The sequence below is a fragment of the Zosterops lateralis genome (assembly GCF_965231275.1).
Source record: "Zosterops lateralis genome assembly, chromosome: 7".
NCBI classification, from domain to species: domain Eukaryota; kingdom Metazoa; phylum Chordata; class Aves; order Passeriformes; family Zosteropidae; genus Zosterops; species Zosterops lateralis.
In genome coordinates this window covers 31,998,684-32,019,552 of record NC_139767.1, presented here as the reverse complement: position 1 = coordinate 32,019,552, position 20,869 = coordinate 31,998,684, and the positions used below count along the sequence as shown (strand labels likewise).

Below are 20,869 nucleotides of genomic sequence, written 5' to 3'. Positions count from 1 at the left end.
ATTTGATGAAGTCCCATCTCTGGGGCTGTTTAGCCTGGGGAAAAGGAGACTCAGAGGTGACCTTATCACTCCCTACAGCTCCCTGAAAGGTGGCTGTGGTCAGATGGAGGTTGGTCTCTTTCTCCAGGCAGCAATTGACAGAATGAGAGGACACAGCCTCAAACTGTGATAAGGGAAATACAGGTTGGATATTAGGAAGAAGGTCTTACAGAAAGGATGATAAAGTATTGGAATGGACCAATATTTTATTGGGGAGGTGGTGGAGTCACCATCCCTGGATGTGTTAAAAAAAGCCTGGATGTGGCACTCAGTGCCATGGTTTAGTTGAGGTGTTAGGGCTGGGTTGGACTCAATGATCTTGGATGTCTCTTCCAACCCAGTGATTCTGTGAACCTCCAGGAGACTCCTCCTCCACTGCTGCCTGTTTCTTCCCTGGTATTCCTCTGGGCTGTTGAAGTATATATTCTGGCACAGGCCTTCCTAGAATTGGAAACTGAGGTGATGAAATTATGCGAGGAATAAAATTTTTGAATTTGTGGGGTTTTTTCTAGGTATGAGTTAATTTTCAGTCTTGGTTATTTTTTAGAAGGTACTATGTGGTCAAAACCAGGGCTGGTCAAAACTGTTCCTACTGATATTTTTGCATTGGAAGCCACTGAAATGATGGGATCTGAAGCATTTCTTGGGGCTGTGTGAATTACCCTTGGGCTTTTTGCCAAAAAGGGCACTCAAGAAGACTCGATGGGCCTGTGTAATTTTGTGTCATTCACTTCAGGTGGCCTGAAACTCCTGGCTGGAGCAAGGAGCGCTTTGAGACGTGTCAGGTTTTCTGAAAGTTTGATATTGTGGTTTCAAAATGTTTTTGCTCAAATCTGCATTGGAAACACAGCTTGTTTCATGAGCAGACTTTATGAATGCTGCTCAATCTCCCCCATTACAGTTTGGGAAGAAATCTCTTGAGTATTCCAACCATTTCCTGCGGCACAAAGTCTTTTTGTAGACATTTTTAAAGTGTTGGGTCAGGTTGTTCTAGTAGGAATTGGGTGAAAGTAGATCCATGTGTTAAAATTGGTTTTGTAGTTCTTGAACAACAGAAAAAAGAAAAAGAAATGCAAAGAAAGTTTAAAGTGACTCTAAATAATATTTTCTTTCCTTCAGCTGTCTCCGTAATGAGATACAGTGCATCATCCTTTGGATTTGCTGTAAGTAGAGATACAATTGAAATATTATCTACTCTTCTTTGTCTTTTCCAAGGGCATTTTCTGAACATGAAATACTGCATTTTCTCTTGTGGTAAATTCATGGAAAGTTTGCAAAGTCAATAATTGATTAGAAAAAATATTGTTAAAGCCAGGCATTGAAAAGGGTGGCAAAGATACTCTAATTATACTTTTTCAGTTTCTGCCCATTAATTCCTATCCTGGAGTTAATACCCAGTGCTTATACCTTACAGTTGATAGATGTTATGCACCAGATATGATTTGCTTTTACAAAACCTCTCAATTAAAACTCAGTTTTTGTTGTTGAACTTGAGCCAAATTTGGAAGTTCCTTTCTGAACTCTTCCCATTGAAGCCGATGGTAAGACTGCTGTTGCCTTTGGAATGACAACTTTCCTCTCCAGTCCTTGCCATGACTTTCTGGATTAGTGGCAGAGCAAAAAATTCCTAACGACAAGCAATGACTCATATCAAATAATTTATCTTTAGCTTTCAATTTTGAAGGTCAGATTGACTCTGTAGGAAGTTTGACATGAGAGTGAAAGTTCTTACAAGCCTGGTTTTCAGTGTTTCTGACACCACATCTGCATTAATTGGGAATACAAACATGGCGATTTTGCTGATGATACAGAATAATAAATTCATATAGGATGAAATCTGAGTGGGATTTTGGAGAAAAAGTTGATAATTTCTTGGTTGGAAACAAAAGATATTGCAGGAAATTAGTGACTGCAGGAAAAAGGAATGCTTGACAGGCACTTTTCTACACATATTTCTTTGCAGTCTTTGTGTTACAATCATATTGGTATTTTAACTCTTGGAGTGCTACAGTGGCAGACTGTGAGGTTTGTTTTATTCTTCACTTCTTCACAGGTGATGGATTAAAAATTCAAAGTTTTTTAATCCCTTGATTGACTTTCTGAGCTCTGAAGTGTATGATTGTGCAATAACACATGGCGCAAATGTGAAGATCAATTCAATAAACGTAAATCCCGATTACATTAAAGTGATTTATTTGAGGCTGCCTTGAGCCTGTGCAGCAGGATGGTAAATGCACTGCTCTTAGTGCAGGGCACATTTAATGGCCCACACAACAATTGATTCTGTATCTCTTTCAGTTTGATGCCACCCTGGATGTTTTGTCATCAGCGATAGTTTTGTGGCGTTACAGCAACGCAGCCGCTGTGCACTCTGCACACAGGGAGTACATGTGAGTACACTTAATTTCTTCTGCCTCTGGTAGGGCCTGCAGAGCTTTTGTTGTCAAGCTGGGAGGCTGCAGATTCCAGAGCTTTGACAAAAAACACTTTGTCATGTCAGCAAGTATTTTTTCCTTCTGCCAGCTCACTGCTTGCTCCCAAACACGAAGCTTCTCCTAAGGCAAACCTCCCTGTGATTGTGGTTTTCAGTTTCTTTTTAGCCAACATGGTTAGGCCTTTAGCAATGGTTAGGCCTTTGCAATTTGTTTTCCCTTGCAGCACCTGTATCAAATGAACTGTATTTGCAATCTGTAATAGGTTTGTAAATCTTTCATTTTGCATCTTACTGAATTATTCCTACTAGAGTACGTTTTTTGAAATTGATGCCTGTATTATATTTGTATTTCCCTTAACAAGTTTGAATATCAATCACTAACTTTTTTTAAAAGTAAGAGTATAGCAGTGATGCATTTCCTCTTTGTTTACTTTGCAAGCAGTTTTTTTCATATTTAATACTTGTATATATCCTATATATCCTATCCTAAAGTGTTTGCATATGCAGTGAAGTATTGATCAGAGTGGGAATTGTGTTCTGCATCATTGTGCATCATTTCTGTGAGTGATTCATATGGTAGCTGAGAAGATCAGGTGGAGATTGACTCAAGAACTTTTCAAGAACTTTTCCAACTAGTACATATAGAAGATTTAAAATTCCTACTCAGATTTTGGGCATCTAAGTGGAGAATGGCAGGACATTTGCCAGGTTTTGTTTTTTCTCTGTACTACCACTGCTGGCAGCATCCCATCTGGCTGGAAAATAGTTCAACTAGGGGATAAGGTAGGTTTTGTGCTGAAACACCTCTAATGATGCAACACCTTTAATAAAGGGCAGCTTGATGAAACTGAGCATTGCATAACTAGTAGGATTAAAAAAAAAACAAACAAAAAAACCCATAGAAAACCAACAACAAAAAGCCTGGAGTCACTGTAGGGTCTCAATCACATCTTCACAATCTTTTTCTAAAAACTAAGAAAAAGAAAGCAGTATTTTTACATGCAATAACTCAGGCTCATGCAACAGCTTGCCAGGGCTGTGAGCTCCTTTCTGGCAGGGCTCCATACAGAACAGTTTGGAATAAAAGGGCATAAAAGACTGATGTGGCATTGATTCATAAAAACAAATGCAGAAAAATGTGATTAAAATTAGTCTTCTTGCACAGATTTGGAGGTTTTAACAGACATTTTCTTAGTATCTTGCTTTTGTGGGTGTCCGCAGAGATTCCTGTCAACATTCAATTAACATATTTTTGAAATCTCCTTCTGTTGAGCTTTTTCAAGTGAACCTTGTAAAGTATTTAAAAGAGAAAATAAATCCCAATACAAAAGAAGACTCAACATATCCCTATGGCTAAGCCAGTAAAGTGAACAGGCTAAGTAGTAAACATTTTCCTGTTTTTTTATGCTCATTTTTAATTTGCCTTCATATAATCCCTCTGCTTTACATAAGGCTAAATTAAGTCAGTGAATTACTTGCCATGCCCATTAGCTGAAGACAGCTAAGGTTACACGATGAGTTCAGAATCAAGTGAAATAATGTTCCCATATGCTGGGAATATGAATCACTGGATAGTCAGCCTGGTTATCCCTCTGTTCCCAGAGCTGACAGGAGGACCACCACAGTACTGACAGCAAAGAGATGGTGAGATGGTTGTGCTGCTTGAGGCAACTCTTACTGTGTCAGATTTTTGAGGGAGGCACATTTCTAATTTCCTGTTGTGTTTAATCAATCTCTAGCATGTAATTGTTTTTCCTCCTGGACGCTGGGAAAATGTTGCAATGACGCCTGCTGGCTGCTTGCTCAGCTTATGAATAATCTTTGTATCATATCTGCCTCCAACTCCACCTGGTCTGCCACAATCTTCATTTTCTGTGGGCCTTCTCCCTCAGACTCCTGGACAGTGTGGTGCAAATTTTGTGTGGGTGCTCAGGTTGTGCTGTGTGTTATTCCTGTTTTTGTGTGCCTGGCTGTATTCTGCCTTAGTGCAGGGGTCTGTTTAACAGAATAAGGTAGCTTCATTTTATTTCTTTACTTATAGGTCTGTTTTTTATTGATTTAAGTATTGCATTTGTCTGTGTGTCCTAACATATCTGGAAAATTCCTTAGCTCCTTGGCAGAAGCCAAGTGGAATTGCCAATTAATTGTGTTTTGCAAATTTATAAAACTTCCTTTTTCATATACTTGACAGCTAGAGATTGATCCAAAATCTGTTAAAATCAGTGTAAATCCCCTCATGGAAAGGCAGCATTTGATTCAGTCCCAGCTCTTGGACGTCATTGAGAGAGAACATAAAGATAGACTGAAAAACACACCCCCAGGAAAAGGCACAGGGAATGCAGCCTGACTCATGATGTGCTATGAATCAAATACTGAGGATAAAATGCTAAGATGTAGAAGAAATGCGTAGTCTCAGTCAAGCTGCAGCCATATGGCAGTTGGAGCTGCAGCACTGGATGGGCTGGCACTCCTAAGAGCACAGAAGTGCTTGCTGTGCCAAGTTCTGCTGCGAGGAACCAATGCACTTCCATTTGACTCCAGGGGAACTGGAGCGCTGAAACCGTCATGCAAATGTGTCCTGCTGAGTTTAACTCCGTTTTAACACGTTTCACTTTTATTAGATCATTTGATTTCTCTTGTTTTCTGGGGTGAGATGAAGAAGGTACTTTTTCAGTGTTCATCCCTTCTGTTCATCCCTTCCCTCCTGGGTCCCAACCAGCACACAGACCTCAGAAGAGGCTGAACCCCTGGCAGTGGCACCAGCCCTGTAATAACCATTTGTTGATTCTCCAGGTTCAGCCATCACAAATCTCATTGACTGGGTGGATTGACAAGAAAACTCCTTTTGCTCCAGAGCCCTGCCACTTTCAGGGCTTTGTCACCCTTTCTGCTGCTGCTCAGACTGCTCCTGGATGTATCATTGGTGCCCACATGAAATAAAAGTTGAGGCTAAAACATTCACCAAGGTCAGGAATTAAACCACTGCAAGATTGAGACACTGCTTGACTCTGCCTGGCTGGCTCATTAATGAAGGAGTTTGTGGGAGTGGGATGAATATTTGATGTTTTTTAGGAGAGTTCTTGAAAGAATTGTAGGTCTTGAGGCAATGCAAGAGTTGGGAAGGACTAGAGATATCTGGGAAGAGAGTCAGAGTACATGCATAGTTCATGAGTACTTGATCTGCTCAGTGTGATCTGTAGGTTGTAAATTAACATGCAGAAAATGTAAAGGTGCTGAACAAGTCATCAAAAAGCAATGACCAAGGAATTAAAGAAAGGAAAGAGTGCTGAAATAACTGGAGAAATAATTTGAAACCTCCACTGAAGATGAAAATTAAGGACTGAAATTGACTGAGGCGTTTAACATGTGCTAAGAAATGTGAATGGTCCCCCTGGCTGCTCTCCAAAACCAGTTTACAAATGCCTTCAATATTCTGCCCTTTAGTAAACATTTAGCAACTTGGTAGCTTATTGGGTTGCTGAAGCAAATAGAAATCTGTTGAAGGAAGAACTTTATTGACCATGGTTTGGCAACAGTGGTTTTTCATGTGCTCAAATAAACTCAGTAAATAGCTGCAGAAGAAATTTCTTCATAGAAGACTGGAAAAATGTCTCATGAGATGTTGACCTGGCTATACAGCCAAGGGCAGCTTTTAGCTTCTGTTAAATTCAGAAATGAAAGAGCTGGTTGGAGTGCAGGAACTGTGCCTGAGGAGAAGGTGAGAAATACCATCAAGAAATGAAGGACTGGAAAAAACAGAATAACAAACTACATGCCTTGTGGGAAAGCTTTGAAAACCAGAGATTTTTCAGTACAGTTGGTTGTAAAGATCTTGCTTTTCTGTTCAATGCAGTACAGGACCCAGTATCTGGCTATGCCTGTGGGATCCATTGATTCTGGGATTTTTGGCTACTGGGTTTTTTATTGCAAACCCCAGCTCTGTACAGCATATTTAAAACAGTGACTCTTGACAGTTGCAGCTGGTGTTTGCTATATATTATTTTGTTGATGATATCAAGTTAAATTCTGTGTTTCCCAGGAACCAGTCTGTCAACATCTTTCTTAACCCAGTGCCAGAGTAAATAGGAAACCTGACTCATAATGAACGTTCTGGATTATGGCAAAAGCAGAAAACACACATTACTTACGTTTCATTCACTGTTTTGGTGTTGTGGTTTTGTTTGTTTGTTTGCTTGGGTGTTTTGATTACGTATTTCAGACTCTGGCTATGCATTCCTTAATTGCCTAATAAGAAAATTAAATTGTATCATGGAGTAATCGTTTTAAACACACTTGTGGTGCTCTATGTTGCCATGACATAATACATAATAAATGCAGATATGTCCTTTTTATTTTTTATATTGGTGGTGCTGTTGTCTGAAACATGAGCAGTAAGACTAAAATTAAAGGAATTAAAATCTACAGTGTGGTAGACACGGGTGCAGATATCTGTCATACCTCCACCAGCTTCTGAGAAACCTTTTTGCCAGAAGAAAAGAGTCATTTTGCAATTAGACATTACCTAAATGCTTTGTTGTGTGCCTGTAGCTTAACTTTCATCTCTACACCTCAGCTGTGGCTGTGGATTTGATACCTTCAGGACGCTGAGCCCATTTGCCTGTCCTGGGGATTTGCTTCCTAATAGGTTCCTAAATTATGGGGAGGAAGAACTGGTGTTCTCACCTGTTTAGACATTCAGAACACAACTGTAAGAGCTTAATCCAAGAATTTCTAATTTAGCTTCAGCTAAAAGCAATCTCTGAGAAAGATATTTGACTGCTCCTCATCAGAAATGACATGAGAAATCACAGGAGAAAATGTGATGAGACCACAAGACAGAGAGACCCTCTTCTTCTGAAGTAATTGTAAACCTTTTTTCTCTCTTGCTCTTATTCAGATGACACCACTTGGAATATTTACCCTGGTATTTGATCATGGGGAGCCTTGCAGAAGTTATACTGAATTTATGTGCATTGCAATTAGGCATATAGGGAATATGGGGATTGTGAGGTATCCTACTTTTGCACTCAGAGCTTGAAAGAATTAGAAGCCACCTTTTATGACTGCCATACTGCAAAGTTGGGTCTGGCTCTTCTCTCTTCCTCTGATGCAAAAGGAAAGCATATTGATCTATATGGTTTCAGGGCATATGTCTCTTGGTACACAGAATTAAATAAAGCCACCCACATTTTTAGTATTTCTATTGTATTTAAATTTTCATGTGCGGATTGGCTCTGCTGTGCTGGTTAACCCAGCTAAATGAGCACTGTCTATTTAGGCAGTGTTGAATGAAAATAATCCTCTGGGTTCAGACCCAACATATCAGTCACATTGAAAAGGCTGTGGATAATTTTATCTATACCATACATACGAAAGAGACTCGAAGCACAGATGGCAAAATCCTCACCTACCCACAGTTCAGGGCAAACCTCTGTGGCTGGAGGCAAACCTCTTTTGTGATGAGTGAATGGAATACCTAAGTGATCTGGAAAAATGTCAAATGCATGAAGCTGCAAGCAGCAAAAAGCTCAGAACCTACCTCTGCAGCTCATGTGTGGTTCTCAGCTTCCAGGGGTTTGGCCTCACATCACATTTTCCTGTCTCTCCCTCAGAATGAGGCACAGTGGAGAGTTTTCAAAGGGAGTGCTCACCTGTGCTTGAGTATCTGCTTTACAGGAGAAGTGTAGTTTCTTCTTAGCCACACAGAGAATTTCTAAACCATTCTTTCTTCTGAAATATTTGGCCAAAATTCTACATCCAGATATAGCACTAGATACAAGCACAGATATCACTTGTACTTGGATATCTGCTTTATAGGAGAAGTATAGTTACATCTTAACCCCACTGAAAAATTCTAAACCATTCTTTCTTCTGAAATACTTGGCCAAATTTCTACATTCAAGTCCATGCTAGGTACAAGTTTCAGAGGTGCTTCATTAGGCTGACTGAATAAACATCATAATTTCTCCATAAATTTGTTATCCCATATTCAGACAAAAGTAAATCAGTCACAAACTTTGCTCTTACCCAGACAGAAATGGGTGTATACCTACGGTTGTGTGTGCACACCCCAAAAAACCATTGCACATACAAGTTATATTAAATATGAAATAGAAAATGTATATATTTATATATTCTAAAATCTGTTTCAAAAACTGTGGCATCTGTAGACTTGGCAATGATTTTACTGGAGCTAGATCCAAAACCTATGAAAGCCTTTCCTTTTACTTAAGTGGTAGTTGATTAAGCAGGATTTGTGTGTATTGCCTAGTATTTACACATAGGCCTATGTATATAAAATCAGGGATATAATGCTTCCTGTGCTTGAATTTGATGATCACCATAAAAAAGAATATTATAGAAGTTCTCAAATTTCCAGGTTCAGGGGAATGGCAAAGTCTCTGATCATCTGCTGCAAGTGGAGGAGCAGTGCTGGAGCCAGGAGGTTGTAAGACAGGTGTACTCTAAGTGCAGCTTCAGGGTCTGTGCAGACCCAGGAACTAGAAAATAGGTCATGAGAGTTTTCGAACTCCCCCCAGTTGTAGAAATGTCTGTTAGCTTTTTCTGTCAGATACTCCATACCTGGAGCATCACATTATTTATGGGGCTGTTGCCCCAGTTCAGCTGCATGATGTTAAGTATGTAAATACCCTGTTCTGCAGCAACTAGTGGAAATCCTAAGGGATAATAAAAGTTTTAGAAGGCCTGTAACACTTTCAGCATGAAATGGTTCCCTAGCAGAGCTGATCTGAGTCTCAGACATAAACAGCTTTTCCCCTCCATATCTTTTAAGAAGTTAGACCACATGATATCACAACACACTTTTCTAACATAGGAATGGAAAATTTGACTTTCAGTGGTCATTTGGGCTATTACTTGTATTCTCTTTATTGTGTAACCTAGTCTGGGCTTATGTTTTTGTATGGTGAGAAAAAAGGAGTAGCTGTAATGATGCTGATCTGGGTCCTGGCAGTTGGGGGTGGATTATGGAACATGTGTGATGAACAGCAAGCCCACTTCATTCCTTTTAAAGTGCCTCTTAAATTGACTCTATTCCTTCCTCAGCCAGCAGCAGGCAGGTGCAAATAATCTGAACAGCTGTGATTCTGTGCAGTTTGGTGTCCAAAACGTCTTCAGGAACACCTGATAACAGATAAGCTACAGCAGTAGCTGATATAACTGCCTAATTGGACACAAGGAAGCTTTAGATTAGCAGTAGAGCATGACAAATAGGCAGGATCTCCAGACTGAGGCTGATATTGCATCTTTTGACTGTGTATTACCATAATATGTCACAGTGGTTAGTTCTTTTTAAAGAAAGTCCTTTAATGAGTTTAAGAGGCAGATGTTACAGTTGTCAGAGTTCTGGATGTTGCCCTCATGAAAAATGTGGCTACAGTGGTCTCAGCAATGTTGCAGAACAGCAGCAAATGTTAGTGAAGAGCTGCACTGTAATTTGGATGCCTGTATTTAAAGTACAGAGCTGCAGGGCTGTGGCACAGTGTGCTGAATGCTGGACAGGCCATTCCTGCCACAGAGGTACAGTCCCCAAAACGGAGCTGTGGCTGTCACCTGCCCCAGCTGTGTCTGGCTGTGTGCAGGGGGCTGGTGCTGTGCTGACAGACATCCCCAGCACAGCTGCTTGGGGCTCCCCTCTGCTTCTTTACACACTCTTCTTTCCTGGCAGGAGTGGTCCTTGCTCAGTTTCTCCTGTTCTTCACATGTGTAGCAGCAGATTTTCTCTACCGTGCTTCTCATCATCTCCATCAGGCAGACCCCACTGGTTTGCCACCAGAAATCCATTTTTTGGTGACCAAATTTGAACCTTTTTGTCCCAAATTCTTATCCTTTGGATTCCAACATTCAGTTTTGACTGCACTTGAGAAATCCTGGGCTGGCTGTAACTGGCATTTTACACTACTGTAAGTAGGCTGTGAAAGCTGCTATAGCACCATTGAGAAATGAAGGCATGCCTAGCTTTGTTTAAACAGGATGACAGCCTCTCATCTAGAAGAAATGTGATGCAGGTTATTGCAAGTTCCAAGCTATTAATGAAGGAGCAGTCACAGAATGTAATTTGTGTTTGGTTTTGGGAAAGAGGAATGAGAACAAGAGTACCAGCAAGGCAGAGATAGCAGAGGGTTCCTCTCATGTGGTTAGACATAGAAGACAATTGAGAAAAAAGTATAGAGACAGAAAGTGAATGAATACTTCATGCTCAAAAATATTTTCCTAACTTCTGACAGCAAAAACCTCCTGGACAACTGCCTTCCATGTTATGCCATGTTATACCATTCCCCTGAATGATTCCATACACGATATTCACTCTGTCAGCCACTAAGACTAAAATCCCTTCTAATCATAGGGAAACAAGATTTAGCACTTTTACAGTTTTTATTAAAATAATTACTTTTATCTTTTTTTTTCCTTACTTAAACTGTAGAGGTTTTATTGGTGGGTTTACTCAGAGATTAAATTCTGAATCCATCATAAAACTGATTTTCTCAGCTTTGCTGAAGAAGCTCACATTACTCTTGGGCTTAGAGCTCATATTGCTCTTATTGGCCTGCAGCTCATTTTAATGTGAACTTGCAGTTCCTTGCAAAGTAATATTTTTTACCACTTCAGTGGTGAAAACTGCCTGCAGAGATTTTTAGCATTTCCTTTTCTGTGAGCTATTAGGAGTCATTAGTACTGAAGGATCTTGACAGAGGCTGCAGAGTTAAAGATTTTGTGAATAAAAATTAGTAGGATCACAGGATAATGCAGGTTGGAAGGGGCCTCAGGAGGTCTCTGGCACAGAGCAGAGTGAGCTGTGAGATCAGAATAGGTCACTCAAAACTTCATCCAGTCAAGTCTCCAAAACTTCCAAGGATGGAGCCTTTCTGGGAAACTGTTCCACTATTATTCCGTGGGGGAAATCTCATTTCCCTTAGGAAAATATAACAACGTAAGATTTTTAACAATCAAGGAATTACAGAATTAAAATAGAGCAAACTAGCTATTGTAGGGTAACCAGAATATATGTAGAAATTAGAAGTATTGTCTTTTATTTACAGCATCGTGGCTGCTGGAGAATTGGGTGAGGAACTGAAGCTTGTTTAGATGGCAGCTTTGCAAATGTGAGAATACAGTTTCTATCTCAAGAATATGAATACAAATCCCAGTGGTTTATACAATTACTTTTTTTTTCCTGTTCTTTTTGTCATGTTTACTCCTATAGCTCAGCTGAAATGATATTTTTCATGAAAAAGGCAAGTAATCTTGATACTAGAAAGGAAGTTTTTCCAGTGAGAACAAGCAATCACTGGAACAACCTCCCCAGGGATGTGGCAGAGTCCTCACTGTGGGAAGTTTTCAAGATGCAGTTGGACAGAGTGCTAGAGAATCTCATCCAGGCTCCCCTTTCCTGTGAAAAGTTGGACCAGATGACATTTGGAGGTTCCTTCCATCCTGGACCCTTCTGTTTTTCTGTGAGCCTCTTTAAAAGTAATAAACACGCCCCACCCCCCCAGATAACACAAATAATCAAAAAAGGTCAACTAATCTGGGATACTGCAAGGAATGAAACAGGTGGGAGAATAGTGCAGTACTTGATGAGAAAGTAATTAGACTGCTACTGACAAATTTTTTTATTCCACCTGGCATCATCATGTTTCAGGCATTAGTTTAATGGACTTGAAGCTTGGTAGGAAAATAGTTTTCAGGCTGTTACAGAGAAACCATCCAAGTGCATGAGAGCCTTTTCCCTCCCCACTGCCCCAAAACAACTCTGTAGGAGCCTCTAGGAGAAAGTTAACACATTTTTGCAGATTGTATTCATGTGCATCACTAATTTTTTCTGAATCCTTAATTCTGTTGTACTGCCTTTGACTTGAGAGGAGTAATTACCAAGGGCTTCATTGTAAACCCTTCCTGGTAATGTGCTGCTGTAAAAATTTGCCAGAAAGAGAATGGTAATTGATAACTGAGATGGAAATTGAGAAAGATATTTTCTCAATAATAATTGAGAAAGAAAAGCTCTTGCATTGGCTATTTCATAGCAGTCAGTTGATATGAGAAAAACTCAAATTTCCTGTCACTCTTGTGTAGCTTTTCCAGATCACTTTTGAGGTAGTTTATACCAGAGCTTGTTACTCAACATATATTCATAATTTCATTGCTATTATCAATTTATGTTTTATAAAATGTTACCAAACAAGTAGCTGAGAGTCTAAACCTGCAGTCTTACATCAGTCTGACTGCTGCCTACCTGGAGGAGCAGCCTCTTTGTCTGAAAGGGATCAACTCATGGAAAGGGTGTTTAGTGTGGCAAGACCGTGCTAAAGGTAAAACTCCTTCATTATGTTGAAGATTAATCACCATAGAAATCTGAGTGAGATTAATCTCCAATTCTCTATGTTGGCAACGTTACAGAATTTTTAGTCTTATCACTCACTACCTGTAGGGAATTATGACAAAGAATTGCAAACTGTAGGATAGAATTAAGGCTAAATCCATGAATTAGGAGGCTGTTCTGCTGCATCTGCTAAATGCAAATGAATTGGGTCGTTGGACTTATTCTCCTTAGGAAATTAATTTTATGATAAAATGAGGAGAAAAAGTGCAAACTTACTAATAGCAGCTTGATAATTGACAGTTTGTGGAGATGGAAGCCTCTGAATCTCAGTACTACCTGCTTAAAAGCAATTGATTTATGCAAAGCAACAAATTTTTGATTAAGGAAAAGAATATCAGATGCTTACAGTGATTGATTTCCTTTTCTGGTTTCCTTATGAGTTGTGAGAATTTGTCATCAAAATGAGGAATTGTGTCTATTAGAGCTCCACAAGGGGAATATGTGATGGAAGAGATGAGGTGGCAGCTGTGTGTGCTGTAATGCAGTTACACTGATCAGCTTCTGATGGGTGTGAGTGCAAATATCCAGGGCTGCTGTAATACAAAATGGGTATTTATAGGGCTGTAAAAATAAAAATGGCTTGTATGTGGGTTGTAATCCTGCTTTCAAGGAAACGTCTTATGAAAGTTGTCAAGATGTAGCACTGCTAGAATCAAGCTTTAGTTTTCAGAATTTATACAGGTGTCTGAATTCCACTAGAAGTGAACTAACAGTGACCAAAGCTCCAAAGCTGTCTAAAGTTTTTGATGTGAGAGTCTAAATAATTTCACTCTCAATGCCTCAGGCTGCAGTACAACCAGTTTAACAGAGTGTTTCATCTGTGATAAAATAATACTGAAAATTTGACAGAACTGATGAGGTAATTTCTAATACAATGAATTACATTTCATTATTGTCTTTTGGAATTTCCCATACAAATGCTGCCTCAAAAACACATCAAGAAGTATCTTGGGCAGATCATGATCAGCTACCAATACCTACAGCAAACTAAAGGAGATCTGGTGGTGTCAATGTTAAATCTGTGTAGTTTTAATTACTCTTGCATTCCAAATGCCATTGCTTTAAGAAAAAAACAACTTTGAAAGTTGGAGCTGTAGCTGAGTTAGAAGTTGGTTGTTGCCTGAATATACCAGAGAGATGCCCTCACCTTGTTCTTTCTGAATTAGTTCTTTATTCTTCAAACTAAACTGCATTCTGAAAGATTCCAGAAATCTTATTGTTTCTGAAAGCCAAATAAAGATTTTCCATTATGTCTTAAAATGTTTTGAATAAGTCTTGTCTCTTCCTCCTTCTTTTTAGATGCAATTTATTACATGGGACTGGGGGAGATTCCAGATTCATACATTCTTCATTAGAGCTTTTCTGTTGCCTGTCAAAACCGTGGCAATCAATTATTTTGCTTTATAGATCAATTATAACTATAACAATTTAGTAGATACTGAGTGGGAGTCTCTGACTCTAACTCAGGTAGAAATGGCTGTAAAATAAGGACATGATCTTCAACAGGTGCTGGAGGTACAAACCAAGGATTAGGACAAAGCTATCAGGGATGTCTTTAAATTCTTCTCTCTGTTATCAGTCCACCCTCACTTCTGTATAATCCTCTTTCACTAGTTTTTGTGGGTACTTCTGAGTTGATTTAAACCTGTTTAGAAATGGCAGTTTGTTCATCTAATTGAACTGAATACCATTAATGAAATTGCATTTGCCCAGCAGCTTGGCACTAACACCCTTCGTGTGCAGTTGGAAACACTTTAGTTACACAGCAGTGATTGTCAGCAGATGGAAGTGAGCTGGCTTGTGTTAAAATTTTTGTGGTCTGGTACAGTGAAAGCAGAGCATGCTCACAATAACCAATTGCAACTTGTTTATTATGTTCTACAGTTTCTCAGATTAATTTTTGGAGGTTTGTTATGTTTTACATCTGTAGTTGAATTTTGCATGATTTGCAGTCTAGTTTGAAATTATTTCTTTCTAGCAAATGAGATTAAAAGAAGACACTGTGCAGTGTTGTGTTTTAGTGGTTTAGCAGATAAATCAATACACTCAAGAAGACAAAAACCACGTATTTTTTTGCTTAAAGTACTATACTCATGAATTTTGCATGGCTGTGGATTCCAAAAGCCAGCATACAAAGGAGAAGCTAGGCTTGCTAAATATGACTACTGAATGCTGATTGAAACCTCAGACTGCATTTCTGTCTGCTATTAATACCCTTGTCACTGTTGTTATCATCTTCCTTTTCTTCTATCCACTTTAGCTATTTCTGGGTAAGTAGGTGGATGGGAATTCTTTTGCCACAGTAAAACTGATCTGGAGAATATGAGGAACAGATCAAGATTGCTGAAGTTGTTATGTATCTGCTGGCAAATATGCAAAATATTTGCTGTTAGACTTGGCTGGTTGGCAAGTTCACAGGCATAACCCCAAACTCTCTGACTTACGTGGGAACAAAATCCAGCCAGTGCTCAGGGCATTCCCCTTAGGGAATATTTGCCTGTGCTTCTCAGAAGTGTGCAGGGAATAAAAGATGTGCTGGGGGAAAGGGATGGTGATTCAACAGGTATCACAGGAAATGTGATCCACAGTTTCCAGCTCACAGATTTGGGGCTGTGGCGGTTTAAGGCTGTTGGAGGTGATAGAAAACCTTGTCTTTCAGAATGGCTTTCATATTAAATGTCAGCATATCCTTGCAGGAAGTTCATGTGTCTTATGTCAAGCTGTCACTGGCTCAGCAGGTGGCCTTAGGCAAGTCAGCTTTTGTGGACCAGTTCCCCAGTTACATCACACCTGACTGGGGAGGAAGGGAGGAAACAGCTGCTCCAGGTTCTGTCATGCTACTGACCACATTTACCAAATATCTCTGCTGGCTTGGTAAAGAGAATGAAGTTCCCTTCATTATTTCTAATGAGGGATCCTAGCAAAACAAACAAACACAGAGAAACAGTCCTTCTCTAGAGGACTCTGTGATAAATCATCAGGAGCAGAACAGGCAGGTCTTTCTCTCTGAAACATTAGAGAAAGAAACATCATCTGGTATGCCCTGTCTTCTCATACATAATCCAGGTTTTGAGAATGGGAGAGGAACTGGATGTTTCATTCTGTTCTTTAATTTAAGCCTCTATCTTTAGCTCCTTAAGACATTTTTTTATTACTAATATTCTGTCACCCTCTGTTACCCTGGAAGAGTTGGCAACTTCAAATATGTTCTTAATATTTCTTTGTATTTTCCTATTTTTTCCCCAGGGCTTGTGTTATCTTGGGTGTCATATTCCTCCTGTCATCTATATGTATTGTGATCAAAGCCATCCACGATCTTGCGAAGAGGGTGCTTCCAGAAGTGGTAAGGTGATTCCTGTTCTTTTAAATGTTTCTCTTTATTCCCTGCCCTGCCAGTGGGACTGAGAAATGCCAGTGTCTCCTTTCAACAGCCCCACTGAACTCTGTGAAGCTCTAGCAGGTGCATTTCCTGCCTGGCTGCACATACTGGTCATGGTCTTCCAGCAGTATTTTTTACTTATGTGATGGAGTCTAAACTCCTGGAGTTTAATTAGGGGTTTTTATAGGTTTGACCCCAGATCTCTCTCAGTGTAACCACTTAAAGCTTCTACACAGGACTGTGGGAACTCACAGAGAGAAGTCCTCTCTGGGCGTAATGAGTGTACTAGAATTTTATGAGAAGAATGTTTCCACAGTTTACTACTCCAATGGCTTCAGTATTTTATTTTCAGTGTGGAAAAAATGTATTTTTGGATTATATTTTAATGTCTTCCAGCTCTTGCCTCCAACTCCAGAGCCATGTAGATGTAGCAAGGATGAAACAGGTGAGGGGAACATGCTGGGTGAAAGAGCTGAGCTGGCTTTTAGACTGACTCACCATGGAGCATCACAAAGGGCTTCTCTCCTGCTCTCTGCTTCATTCTGGCTGTGAAAGCAGCCCCTACCTGGCCTGTAGAGCAGCTCTCCCCAGTGGCCTTGCTCTCAGTTCTGCTCTGGCCTGTCCTGTTCCTTTCAGGCTATTAACTTCTACTCATCTTAACAAGCCGCTCACTGGGAAAAACATTTGGCAGTGGTTCCACTCCCACTGGACTCTTCCTTGTGCGCTCAAACAAAATGAGGCTTCAGTTCAGTTGTTGTGTGCACAACCTCAGAGCCTTGTCTTCAGCATTTGTGAAGTTTGCTCTGGTTGTGTGCTCAGCCTTTCACATCAAGGATTCACCCTGCCAAGTGCCATTCTCAACACAGCACCACACAGAAACCAAAACTCCTTCCTTTCAACCAGGAGATGGAGGCAGAGCTGGAAAATAAAAAAGCCAAAATGGAATTCCATCTGTTACCCACTGTTAGCAGTGCAGATGACCTACTGGGTCCTGTGTTCTCATGGAAACTTGCAAGAAGCTGGGCAATTCCAGGAGCTTATTTTCAGTAGTTTATTGAAATCTGGCTGAAGATGAGTAGCCCATGACTTAGCAGTTACTGAATCTCAGCCAGGTGCATTGTTTGACTGCAGGTGATTCATGTTCTCGTTGCATTTTGCTTGCCCTCTTTTCCAGTCCTCATAATTTCCTGCCTCCTCAGCTTTGCCAGCATTACAGCACATGGAGTTCACCAGCCTGGTTCTGTCAAAATGATCTGGGTTAGCTGAAACACTTTCAGTAGCTGGTTCTTAAACCCAACCAAAACATTTTGACAGAACTGGGTTGGGGAGTGAGCACGTGCCAGTGAGGCTGAAGAGGAGGCAGATGGGGGTGAGGGGAGACCCTGCTGTGATGGTCAGCTCAGGGACAACTTCTCAACTTGTCTGTACCCAAACAGTGCAAACTGGCTACAGCTTGACTTCTGTTTAGTGAGAAAATGAAATATATAGTCCTGACTCAGTGAAAGAGAAGGGAAAAGGGAGGATACAACCATAATTAAAACACTCATTTTGGTGAATTTCTGGTAGTGTATATCAGATTGACTTGGATATCTCAGTCTAATTCACTGTGGGCAAATGCCATAATAATTCTATCCGTGGGAGCAAAAATTTAAAAGTTGCTTCATCTATATGTGACTCTTTCATTATTACAAATTCAGTCTATAGGAGCAGGCTCTATTTCTGCCATGGGGAGAAATGCCTCCTATTTGGATTTTTTATGATTTGCAGGCATATTGTACTTCCTCATTTTTAATGTCTTTAAATGCAAAAATATGGAAAAAAATGTGGAATCAGAAAGGCATCCCTGAAGAGAAGATCCCATTACATTTTCAGTAATGTCCTGTAAGAATGATTTGTACAGATCCCTTTTTGTCAGACTGCCTTGGATTCAGTTTCCTGTGCTGAATCTGTGTCAAGCAGGTAGAATTTAGAGTGGGTACTGCTTACATTTGACACAGTATCAGGGCACTGATGGATAATCTTCCTCCTGTGACTGTTCTCACTCATTTGGGCACTCAAGTACTACCAAAAGTTTGAAGGATGTGTCTGGCAAGGTTCAGGTTGTGGATGACTGGTGGCAGGGTAAAAGCCACATGAACATACCTAAAGCATTTTCATGCCTGGCAATTCTGTCTGGAATGTAGATTGGAACATGGGATGAAAAGAGATGGTACTTTTGTTCAATGTCTTTTAAATGGCATGGCAAGGATTTTAATTTCCAAGCCTTTCAGTGTATCTCCCTGTGGGAAACTGATTCGGCAAGGGTTGTGTGACAGGTGAAATATCTCTGTGCAAACTCAGAATAACAGGGAAAAATGGGAATGCTCAGAGGACAGCACCACTGCTGCAAGTCATGGCCAGTGAGGTATAATGCCCAGGGGTTGCCAACATTAAAAATAATTGGGGGAAGAGGATGTTGTTGAAGAGAAACTTCTTTAGTTGCCCTAGCTTGTGCCTGACTGATGCTGATTTTCAGTTGCTCCCTTAGCTGCTCTAAACAGAAATGTTCTTCCCAGTTGCTTGAGTAATTTTTGGTTGATTGTGTTCCCAGCAAAGCTGCACCTGCCCAGGCCATATCATCAGCTTCTGAGCAGAGGGGAAATCTGCTCAAATACCATCAGTGGGAGGCAGAAGTTTCTGCCTCTGCTCCTTTACCCAGGGTGCTGACACTTCCTGTGTCAACTAATTGCTACTGATACTAATCTCTGTAGTATCTTACCATGTAATTTGGCTCTAATATATGGAAAAATAACAGAACAATGTTTTCTGACAATAGTTTTTTGCATAGCAATGAAGTAACCAGCTCTGCATCAAAATAGTGACCTGAAATATATTCTGTGGTATTATCTGTGCTACTGGGATATGATATTAACTTGCTATCCTGAGACCAGGGAATTATCCTCATGTTGTGAGCAAGAACAGAACATTAAGACAAAGAAAAGGTAGTGAAACTCCACTGGTGTCCCAAACTGGAATAAAACGAGGATGTAGAGCTCAGCACTAGGGTAGAGGATCTGTGCCTCAACAGAAGTTTCACATGTGAGTCAGAGTCGCATGATTTTTTTTTTGTACAGTTTACATCCTTATTGCTCTTCATTGCAGCAAAGGTCATTTAAGATGTGGGTAATTTTTAAAGCGTCCTGTGAAATTTTAGCTTTGTGACATCAATCTTATGGGAGATAATGTGGCAAAAAAACCCAACTGGAAAATGTTGCTCTTGGTGTTCAGATGCTGAACACAAAGTTGGTACTGTCAGCCCTGCACATGGAGATGGTTTGGAATGAACTGCTCCACGTGGGAGATTCAAGATTAACCTACTGATAATAATAATGATAAGCAGCATGACTGATTACATTGTTCTCAGAGCTATAAAGTCTCTTTTTATGGCTTAATTTCTTAATTTCTGGTAAACTCCAGGAACTTTGTAATAATTTCTCTGACTTCATTTTAAATTGCAGAAGTTTTGGAGAAAACAGTATGATATGGACAAGTTTAATTTTAGAAGTTAAACAGATTGGGTAATCTGCTTGCTAATTGTAAAGAACTATGACTAAAATCCTAAAAGCAGAGTCCGTAACTTTGGAATAATTCTGGATCAATTATAGGAAGTTCATTCAGTATTTCTTGTTGTGTATGAGATACACTGATTATGTATCTGTCAGTATTTAATAAGTATGTAGCAAAAAAAAAAAAAAAAAAAAAAAAAAAAAATCTTGGAAAGATTTTATCTTTGCTGTAGATATTCTGTTGTCCTTAAAGTGAATCTTGAAAGAATTGCTTCCATGAAAATACTAGCAATAAGAGAAAATATAAAAATCACCTGATTAAGAAATAATTTGAAATACTTTTCCACACGTTTTGAACAGATATTCTTTTACTTACAGGGACACTAAAAACAATCTTTGGTATCGTTGTCATTTCATATGATGATTTCAGGTGCAGGTCTGGCAATCCCCAGCAGGATTCGGAGAACCAGGAAGAGAATGACAAGTTTACTGCACATAAATGGCATTTCCAGCTTGACTTCTCCACTCTGTAAGGGGCTTAATGTCCACAGATCCTTGTTAGACTGCAGAGAGGTGCTGCTCAGTTTACATGGTTAGCTCAGTCAGGCATTTTCCAGTCACCCATCTGAATTCTCTTTTATTCCATGCTGAATGTAATTTTGTTGAAACCCTGTGAATGACAGAACTCCTGATCTGCACTGGCAGAGGGGAGAGGACAATTAGAGCTCCTGACTTTCTGCATTTCTTAATATTGCTTCTGCCTTCCTTTTCTGCTTCTTGTTTGTTTCACCTCTTGCTGTGTCTCAAGTGAAAATGAACAATAGATAGTGTTATGTCTCAACACAAGCTTTCAGGACAGGCAGTGATTTTGTAATTCTTTTGAATGCCCTTTGAAAACACAGAAATAATGTCCTTTGAAAACACAGAAATTGTGTATTTCTCCCTTTGGTGCCTTAGCTTGACATGCTAAGGACTGTAGTTAACTTTGGCATAGCCTCTAAGGCAGGATATGAATGACTAGGTAGATTAATTAGTTTAAAATAACTTGGGTGAGTTTAATGATAAGGGTTTGT

The 20,869-nt window shown here is 39.8% G+C and overlaps 1 protein-coding gene across 1 annotated transcript in view; it reads left to right on the top strand.

Annotated features, from left to right (window-relative positions):
- TMEM163 (transmembrane protein 163) overlaps positions 1 to 20,869 on the top strand; it is a gene marked incomplete at its 5' end in the record, with an annotated part of 88,298 nt that overhangs the window by 52,417 nt on the left and 15,012 nt on the right. Inside the window, 3 exons of the mRNA XM_083865705.1 lie at positions 1,159 to 1,202; positions 2,338 to 2,429; positions 16,119 to 16,215. Coding sequence (XP_083721831.1) covers positions 1,159 to 1,202; positions 2,338 to 2,429; positions 16,119 to 16,215 — 233 coding nt within the window. The remainder of the gene's footprint in view (positions 1 to 1,158; positions 1,203 to 2,337; positions 2,430 to 16,118; positions 16,216 to 20,869) is intronic.